The sequence below is a fragment of the Triticum aestivum genome, chromosome 3D (assembly GCF_018294505.1).
Source record: "Triticum aestivum cultivar Chinese Spring chromosome 3D, IWGSC CS RefSeq v2.1, whole genome shotgun sequence".
Taxonomy (NCBI): Eukaryota; Viridiplantae; Streptophyta; class Magnoliopsida; order Poales; family Poaceae; genus Triticum; species Triticum aestivum.
Genome location: NC_057802.1, coordinates 398305636 through 398315493, shown reverse-complemented (window position 1 = coordinate 398315493; position 9858 = coordinate 398305636). Strand labels below are relative to the sequence as shown.

The 9858-nt window shown below is 47.4% G+C and overlaps 1 protein-coding gene across 1 annotated transcript; it reads left to right on the top strand.

Annotated features, from left to right (window-relative positions):
- Nucleotides 1-2036: 2036 nt before the first annotated feature.
- Nucleotides 2037-3261, top strand: LOC123074746 (GDSL esterase/lipase At4g10955-like). The gene has a single exon (XM_044497505.1). It carries the CDS (start codon nucleotides 2250-2252, stop codon nucleotides 3195-3197), a length of 948 nt encoding a protein of 315 aa, XP_044353440.1. The 5' UTR covers nucleotides 2037-2249; the 3' UTR covers nucleotides 3198-3261.
- Nucleotides 3262-9858: the final 6597 nt, after the last annotated feature.

Genomic DNA, 9858 nt, shown 5'->3' with positions numbered 1-9858 from the left:
CGAGGACACGACCCGGATTCTAGTTATGCATGAAGAAATAGGCCGCCCTAGGATACTAGGGACTGTTGATTGCATGCAGTGGAAGTTAAAGAATTGCCTTGCAGCTTGGCACGGCCAATTCACCGGGCATTGCAATGATTGAACCATAATTTCAGAAAGTGTTGCCTTTGAAATTCTGTTGATCTGGTGGCATTGCTACATTGGGTTGCCTGGATTTCACAGTGACATCAATGTCTTGCAGATCTCATCTGGTTGCAACGCTAGCTATTGATACTTCTCTACTTTGCAACTTCACAATGAATTACCATTAGTATGTCCAAGTGTACTATCTAGCCGGCGGCATCTATCCATCATGGTCAACATTTGTGAAGATAATTTATAATCCTAGAGCAGGAGAAATAAGCATTTTGTCAAGGCGCAAGAAGCTCAATGGAAGACATTGCGAGGGCATTTGGAGTGTCGCGATCAATGTTTTCAATTGTCCCGGGGCCTACTCGTTTCTGGAACGAGGATGTCTTGGCAAATATCATGACATCTCGTGTGATCCTACACAACATGATCATAAAGGATGAGAGGGATATTCTAGGCTCCATTGAGTATGAAGATATTGGCACAATCATCAGGCCTCGTAGGCACACAAGCTGCATTCAAGCATTTCTTGGTAGAAGATTGAAGACCGAGCCTACCATCATCAGCTGTTGAGCATCATTGGTAGCTGCTGGTAGAAAATGTGTTTAAATTACTTTAATTTTTTTCTACTTGAACAATTTATTTGATCGGATTATTTGTTGCATTTGGATTAATGGTTTGTAATAATATGTTGCATTATTCTCATTATTTGATCTAAATTATTGCAAATAGGCTAGAAACAAAATATGACCCAATGGTAGGTGGGTCCTACTTGCAGGGAAAATATGAAGACCACATTATGGCGAGCGTCTGTTTGCGCACACCCTCTGCAACCTCCAAAATATAATGAACCACACTTTATATGCGTTACGTAGGCTGTCAATACGGTGTGTGTGCTAGAGTTGCTCTTAAAGAACATATGAGTTGAGTAAGAGACATCAAGTGTTAAGAGATCATCCCTTCTCTTAGTTAAGAGAATGCATACCCTTTTCTGATTTTTCAATTCTCCAAGTCAGCATTTATCGCCTTTTTTCGGCACTATATCTCCCTGTTTTATAAAGTAAGCATTTAAAGAGGCAATCCAAACTTGCATCCAATCATTTAAAGAGGATGTGCAAATCTGCATTTAAGGAGGCACTCCTAAATTGGCATCCAAGCATTACCCAGCCGGTGTATCATCGAAAGAAGATGCATATCAAGTAATATTGCGCAAATCTGCATCCGGGAAGTGGTGTGCGTCTTGTTATTTAAGCCACTTGTGGTGCGCCCAGCTGTACAAGATGGAAGACTTCGTGCTCCTAACCTCAAAGTCTTCTCTTTCGCCTCTTCAAGCACCATTTCTTAACTCCTCCAGCCCTTGGTCAGCCCGAATAATTTTTTTGCCAATCAGTTAGATGCTCTGGCTTGTTGCCCAAACAAGAGCATGAATCCCATTCAGAGTCCAGAGAGAGCAACGAGGGAGAGGATGCCGCCGCGCCGAGCATGATATGATATTGAAGAAGAAATTTCTCTGGTAATCTTCTGCCTCCCTTTTCCGGATTCATGATTCACACTCTCATATCACGGGTGCAGTGTTGATCATGAGTTCTTGTGGAATGTGGGTTTATGGGATCGAGTGACTTCATTTTGCGTTCTGAATAAATCTGAAAATGTACCTTGGGATGCTTTGCTTATATTTTCCTCTGAACTTGTCCACTGCCCATATTCCAAGAGTATCATGGTTGGAGACCTGAATTGTCTTTGACAGTTATATCTTTGTAAGATTGATGTTGTCTCACGTTTAGTATGCACATTTCATTTTCGTGTACAGAGCAACCTTCTGGCTAATCTGATCCACTGGGGCAAAGATGGGCAAAGTGCCATCACAGAAGGACCTCTTTGAGGTTTCAGGTCCTACCTATTTGACATACGTTAATTGGTAAGTTTTTGACAATTTTCATCGTTGAAATCAACTAGGAATAATAACGGCATCATGATTTTGCTATGGTTTACTATGAGCAAAAGATTCCGGGAACAGAAGAAAAGAGGAGCCTGCATTGGCAAATGCCGCTGATCTGATCACCTTTGCCATTTGATGATTTGCTCCGATCAGGAACTGCCCACACCACCAGCGATCGGCCATGGCGAGCCTCGTGCAAGGCGTGTACGTCCTGGAGCGTGACCGGCAACGGAACCGCCAGGGCCCCGACGCCCGCGCGCCGGCGTGGTGGAAGTTCTTCAACTTCGAGCTGCGGCAGGCGCTCGTGGACGCCGCCGACTCCTCCATCTTCGGCGCGGTGTACGCGTTCCAGCCGCCGTACCACCTCATCGACCCAGCGGCGGCCGCCAGCGCGCCGCACTACGTCGTCGCCTTCCGAGGGACCGTCACCAAGAAGGCCTCGGCGTCCAGGGACCTCGAGCTCGACCTCCTGCTCGTCCGGAGCGGCATCGAGCACACCTCCCGCTTCCGCATCGCGATGCAGACCATCCACGACGTCGTGGTTGCCGCCGGGGCGGGGCACGGCCGCGTCTGGCTGGCCGGCCACTCGCTGGGGTCCGCCATCTCAACCCTCGCCGGAAAGACCATGGCCCGGGCGGGCGTCGTCCTCACCACATTCCTCTTCAACGCGCCGTTCCTGTCGGCGCCGGTGGAGAGGATCCCGCACAAGAAGGTGAAGCAGGGCATCCGCATCGCCAAGAGCTTCGTCACGGCCGGGGTGGTCACCGTCCTGCACAAGAGCGGCGGCAGCAGCGACGAAGCCTTCGCGGCGCTGGCGCGGTGGGTGCCGAACTTGCTGGTGAACCCGGCGGACCCCATCAGCGCGGAGTACGTGGGGTACTTCGACCACCGCAAGAAGATGGAGGACATCGGCGCGGGCGCCGTCGGGAGGCTGGCCACGAGGCACTCGGTCAAGGACCTGCTTCTGGGCATCGGCAAGCCGGAGGGCTGCGAGCCGCTGCACCTGTTCCCTTCGGCCGTCCTGACGGTGAACCGCGGCCCGTCGCCGGACTTCAAGTCGGCCCACGGGATCCACCAGTGGTGGCGGCCGGACTTGGCCCTGGAGTGCAGGGCCTATTCCTACGCTTGATCGGCTGGAATATAAGGCAAACCTCCTTTGGATCCTGGTTCTAGAAACTGAAACTCGAAAATGATTTGTGTTGGCTGGAGAGCCTGAAACTGTCAACGCAGAAGAGAAGACAAGATTTATACTAATTTTGAACTTTTGATTCAAGGCATGCCCAGTAGCATACTTTGAGCAGAGATCATAAACCTTGGGGCTTGGGCATCTCCTGCCTGGATGCATAGTCGACATTTCCTCATGATCCAGCAACATCAGGGGTCCAACAAGTACAACCTCAAAGCAGAGCTCACTGTGCTGACATGACTGAACTTGGAGCCGACGGCGAACCAGTTCAGAAATAGATTCAGACTGCAGAATACTCATCTAACCCCTTTTAATCTGAGATAATTACACGATAGTACCACATTCGGGGCGGTGGTGGTGAATTGGTACAAAGTTTGGTAATTTTTACGTGTAGTACCAAGTTTGGGGCGAACCGTTGCAAATCGAGCTAAGCTTCGTATTTCTACGTATTGACGCTGGAACTGACCGCCCGGGCTCGCGCGTCAGCTGCCATGCTGGCGAATCGGCACCTGCCCGCTCGCTCGATTGGTGCAGTCCGGCTCGAATCGGACCGGCCCGTGCTCCACTCTCTCCCTCGTCGCTCGTGCCTCCCTCCTCGCTCCTCTCTCGCCGCCCGCAGCATTGCCGGACCGGACCGCCGCCGCCCGCCATGGTTTTCGAAGACGAAGCAGTGAGGAGACATCCAGCCTGCCGTGCATGCACTCGACCTCATCCACGGACGGGCTTAACCAGGTGAGTTTCCTTGAGCTAGGGTTAGGGTTTCAGATTTGGGGCTTTTTGATTTGGTTGATTTCGCTGGGTTTTGATTTGGGCATTTTGTTTGTATGAGCTTCTGCAGGTCCCTTTCAGCGTTGAAGATCCAGATTACCAGGGGCTTGAGCTGGATCTGATTTCCCCATGTGAGAAGCACGACATGGCATCTGAGAGGCTTGTTGCCTTTGAAGGAACAGACACAGGCAGGAGGTTTTTAGCATGTGCACAGCCGGTATGAATTGTAGGCTGATAGTGGGATATTGTATTTAGGTTGATATTGTCATATTATTGTTGGTTTGACAGTGGCATATTGAACATCAGTAGAAGGGCTGATTATTAGGGCATATTTAGGTTGGCAGTGGAATCTTTACTGTCATTTTGTTAGGGCTGATTATTCACTTTTGCAATAGCAGTAGCTTGTGTAGTTTAATGATGGTGGTACTGTTATTTTGCAGTGGCATTGTTCTTGCTATCATGTGAAATATTCAGTTTGGGATTTCTACAGGTTTTATGTTGCTGTTGTGGCATTTTTATGTAGTTGAATGACAATGCTACTGTTAATTATGTTGTTGTTACTTTTGCTCCTGTTTGGTAAAATATTGAGTGAACTGTTACTTATATGTTGGGATGCAACTGCTGTTATGTATCTAAATGCTACAAATATTCAGTTGAATGGATAGTATGTACTGCATATGCTTTGGCAGTTCACCAAGTTTGCAGTACGAGCTTGCTTTTGTTTTGTAGATGATTACCAAAATCTAGTTCAAATCTGTAGCTGAGTGGAATTTGGAATAAGTGATGCATTTGTTATTACCAATGTAGAAAGGAAAAATAGTGCTATTGCTCTTCTTCTTTATTTACCTGTGGTATGAACTAACTAGTTTTTTCTTCTCTTTTTTCTATTTTTGCAGGAAGGGGAGAATTGTGGGTTTGTTGAATGGGTTGATCATCAGTGGCCCCCAACAATGCAGAATGCATTGTTGAAGCTGTGGGCAATGGTTGAAGATAGCAAGAGTGCTAGGATGAATGATAATCTTGAAAGTGCTTTAACTATTCACCATCTGACAGAAGAGAAGAACAACCCGGAGGCCAACTATGACAAGTTAGTCCAAGATGTGCATGAGCTTATGAACTTCTAGGAGGAGAGGGTGGTGGATTTCAGATATCTGCAGTCTAACATTACATATCAGTAGCAATGCAGAAGTGAACTGGTGGCTGATATGAAGGCAGAGATGGCAAAGAAAGATGCAGAGTCGAAGAAGCTTAATCAGAAGTATCAACTGCTGGTGAACCTGACAGGAGCTCAAGCACTACAGGAATCAGCTACTTTGCCGTCTGCCATGGCAGACGGCAAAGGCAAGGATGGTGGACGGCAAAAGGCTCCGGCAAAGTAGGCTACGGTAAAGAGCTTCTTTGCCGTCTGCTTTCTGAAGCGGACGGCAAAGGGGCCTTTGCCATCAGCGGCGGACGGCAAAGAAAGCCGACGGCAATAAATTCGCTGTTAGTCCGTTAGGCGTCTAACGGCAGCCTTTGCCGTCCGCCGCTGATGGCAAAGAGAATCAAGCCTTTGCCGTCTACCACTGTAGGCAAACTGACCAAATGGGTCAGCTGCCAGGAAGCACAGGTGGTTGCCACGTGGCTTCTTTGCCGTCCGCGGCAGACGACAAAGAGCCCGTTGCCGTCGGTGGCAGACGGCAAAGAGCCCGTTGCCGTCGGTGGCAGACGACAAAGAGCCTGCATTGCCTCTTTTTTCTGTTTTTTCTTATACCCAACCATTTTCACAGCAAATAGATGATACATATATATTTTTCACATGGCAAGTTCACAGCAAACATATGAGATATCCAACACATATAATTTCATCATACATGCATAGTTCCATCAACCATACATAGCAAGTTCCACATACATGCATCCAACCATACATATTACGATAGTGTCATCCTACCATACATGCATAGTTCATCGATACAAAAGAAACATAGTTCATCCAAACAAGCACTCCATCTATAAAAGCACAAATGGAAAAGAAGCACTCCATCCATGCAAGCTTCCGTGAATTAAATCAAATCTACAAAATGATAAACAAGATGTTAGAAAAAGAAGAAGAAAAAGAAGAAGAAGAAGACTATAAGAAGTAAGCATACTTAAGTAAAATGGAGCTAACCTAGAAGAAAATGAAGAAGAAGAAGACTAGAAGAATACTAGAAGAAGACTAGAAGAATACTAGAAGAAGAAGAAGACTATAATTAAGCTTATTATGTAAACTTGGTCATTTTGTGCTAACATAAGTAATTTTGGAGTTAACCTATAGGAAACTAAGCATATTAGAGATAACTTAGCATATTAGAGCCAACTTAGGTAAAATGGAGCCAACCTAGCTAATTATGCCATCTTTGAGTGAACTAAGCATATTAGAGCTAACTTATGTCATTTTGGAGAAGAGAAGAAGAAGACTATAATTAAGCTTATTATGTAAACTTGGTCATGTGCTAACATAAGTAATTTTGGAGCTAACCTATAGGAAACTAAGCATAGTAGAGATAACTTAGCATATTAGAGCCAACTTAGGTAAAATGGAGCCAACCTAGCTAATTATGCCATCTTTGAGTGAACTAAGCATATTAGAGCTAACTTATAGCTAACTTATGTCATTTTGGAGAAGAAGAAGAAGAAGAAGAAGAAGAAAAGGAAGAAGAAGAAGAATATATGACATTTATGAGCTAATTTAGGTGAAATTGATCGTTTGTGAGCTAACCTAGGTGAAATTGATCGTTTATGGGCTAATCTAGGTAAAATGGGTCATTTTAGAGCTAACTTGGGTAAAATGCATCATTTTGGAGCTAACCTAGGTAAGATGGGTCATTTTGAAGCTAACATAGGTAAAATGGGTCATTTTAGAGCTAACATAGGTATTTGGAGCCAATCTAGGTAAAATGGGTCATTTTAGAGCTAACTTGGGTAAAATTGATCATTTATGAGCTAACTAAGGTAAAATGGGTCATTTTAGAGCTAACTTGGGTAAAATGGATTGTTTATGAACTAACTAAGCTAATTATGCTAAGTCTAGGTCATTGTGGTAAGCATATTGGAGGAAATAAGGCTAAGTCTAGGTCTTTATGCATTTGTTAAGCAAAACACTAGAGAAACTTACCATGATCATGGAGGTGTAGGAGCGGGCAGGCTCGTGCCGGTAGCTGGAGAAGGATCGTGCGATGCTTGTCTGGAGTTACGCTGCACCAAAGATCATTTCCAATGTCTCGTTAGCATGATGACACTCAAATGTTAAGACTAGCAAGTAATGTCCATTCAAATTAAACTCACCGTGGTCCCAGGAGCAATCACTGGCATCGGCGGAGCGCTCTGACCGGTCTTCTCGCACACAGACTGCACATTTGGTTTTGACGACTCAGTCATACTAGTTAGTAATGAGACAAACACTACATGAATGTTTTGGCTAATCTGCAGAAGAAACTTACCACAAGGAGCTCGTACATGGCCCTTGCCTGCATGTCATTCCGTGCCCTCTCCCTCCTCCAACATCTTTGTCGTCCTCTCCTCCAACTCCCGCTGCCTCTCCGCCGCCTCCGCCAGAAGATTCTCCGTTCTATCTCTCACTCTGTATAGCAGCCTGCAACACCACTCCTCGTTACCATTTGTAATCATTGATGGAAGCACACACAATGTAATGGAGAAAGATAGCTGAGTACGTATAACTAACCTTGATGGCGAGTTGGACTAGCCGTTCACGAGGCCTTATCTCAGGAGCGGAGCTCGACTGGCGCGCCTTGATCTCCGGGAGAGTGTTAGGACAACGGATAAGTCCATCTCCAATGGCTATGGAGCCATGGGACCTCCCGCCACCAGATATCATCACCAGCTCTGGATCAATGGGACCCTGGCTCGGGTTAAAGTCCTCCCCTTTCCTCGCCTTCCCCTCATCTCTATAGTTCACGAGCTTGTCGTGGGAGGAGATGTTGGTGAAGTTGTTTGCATCATCGAGGTCAGAAGGAGAGAATGCCTTGACTTTCTTGAAAGAGGCAGTGCGGGCCATGGCATACAGGTCGTTCACCTCTGGCACCTTATCCGCCTTATTGTAGCGTGCCTGAAAGAGAGAAACAAAGTAAATTAGCAATTAAAGGGCTCAAGCTAGCATGATGAATGAATTGCATGAATCATGAAGCAAACCACATACCCAGTTCCGCCCGAACTGATATAAGTTGGAGCTGCCTTGATGGTGTGGCACACCTTCCATTTGGGCACGTTTGTCCTTGGCCGCGTTGTGGACGGCTAGCCATTCTTTTGAACACCACTCATTGACCAACACCTCCCAACAATCCATCCGATCCGCACACCATCTCAGAGGCGCCTAAGTTAGCAAATAGAAACTTGAGCGCTACGGCTATGAATTACTAAATGAAGGAAGCAGGTACAAGGCCTTAAGAATTACATTCATGTACTGCTCCTTACTTAGGAACTTATCGTGGCACGCCGGCTTGGGTTTCTTGATACCAGGCAAGGCGTAGTAGTCTCGAACAGCCTGCACCCGAGCCTCGTGCCGTAAGTTCTGTAGTAGGCGCTTGCAGACGTTCTCGATAACATTTGCCGCCTCCTCCTCGTATCCCTCCTCACACCTGTAGAATGTCTGCAATCAAATGAGACAATATTGATTAGTACAATTAATAACTAGCTAGTTGAAGATTTTTAAATGTGTAAAGGAGAAATTACCCAGAACTCTGATCACCACGTCTGCCCTCGTGTCGCACAAGACACCGTCGATAATCTCACCCGACGGGGCCGGGGCAGCCAAGTAGTGCTCCCAGCTCAATCCAAGCTCTGGAAGCCGACCCTCACCAGGCAACGTGACAAACCCCGGGAAGTTTTGCCGGCAAAGCACTCCAAGGACGGAGTTGGGCCGGCGGACACTATGATGGTGGTCCCAACCCCTACAGCATGACAAGGCCAACACATTAGATATTTGAAGAAATGTGAATGCAGAAGGTACAAAAAGATTAAATGCACTTACCTCTCCCCATCAGGGTAAATCAACCACCTCTGCTCGCGGGTCGCCCGCACGGACGGGAGCCATGTACAACCACGTTGGTAGACGGTGCCCCCTCCTCCTCAATATCAGTCGGCTCCCCGCCATCATCAGCATGGCCACTCGGCCCCTCAGGCTCATCCGGCCAGGTACCCCATCCAGACGTGTGCTCCTCCGGGGTCTCGTGGGCCGAAGGCCCGTCGACCCAAGGCTCGTGGGCCGAAGGCTCGTGGACCGGAGTCCGTGTAGCCTCCTCCTCGGACGAGTCCACCCTAGCAGTCACGTGCTCGGGTGAAACAGCTGGGGGTGGCGGCGAGGAAGGCGCCCTAGCAGTCACCCTACCTCCTCTCCCGCGACCACGTGCTCCTCTCTTCTTCCCTCCCTTACCTCGTCCTCTGCTGGGCACCGCTGTCGACGAAGAAGGGCCCGGCGGTGTCGCCATACTGTCCAGCAATGCTCGGCGGAGAGTTGCGTGTGGAATGGAAGACCTCCCACCATGCGCCGACGAAGAAGGGGCCTCGGAGCGCTCCCGACCAGCGCCCACCATCTTTCAACACCTGCCATGACAAAGAGTAAACAAAATTAGTACAACAAAAAAAATACCGACATGAATAATAATATATGATGTTTTTCATAACAAAATCAAAAAATATATATGATGTTTAAATATACCCGATCAACACAACTATATATGACGTTTCTCATAACAAAATCGAAAAATATATGATGTCAGGGTGTCGGGGGTCGGGGTCGGGGTGTCGTGCCGGGGTGTCGGGGTGGCGTGTCGGGGTCGGGGTGCCGTGTCGGGGT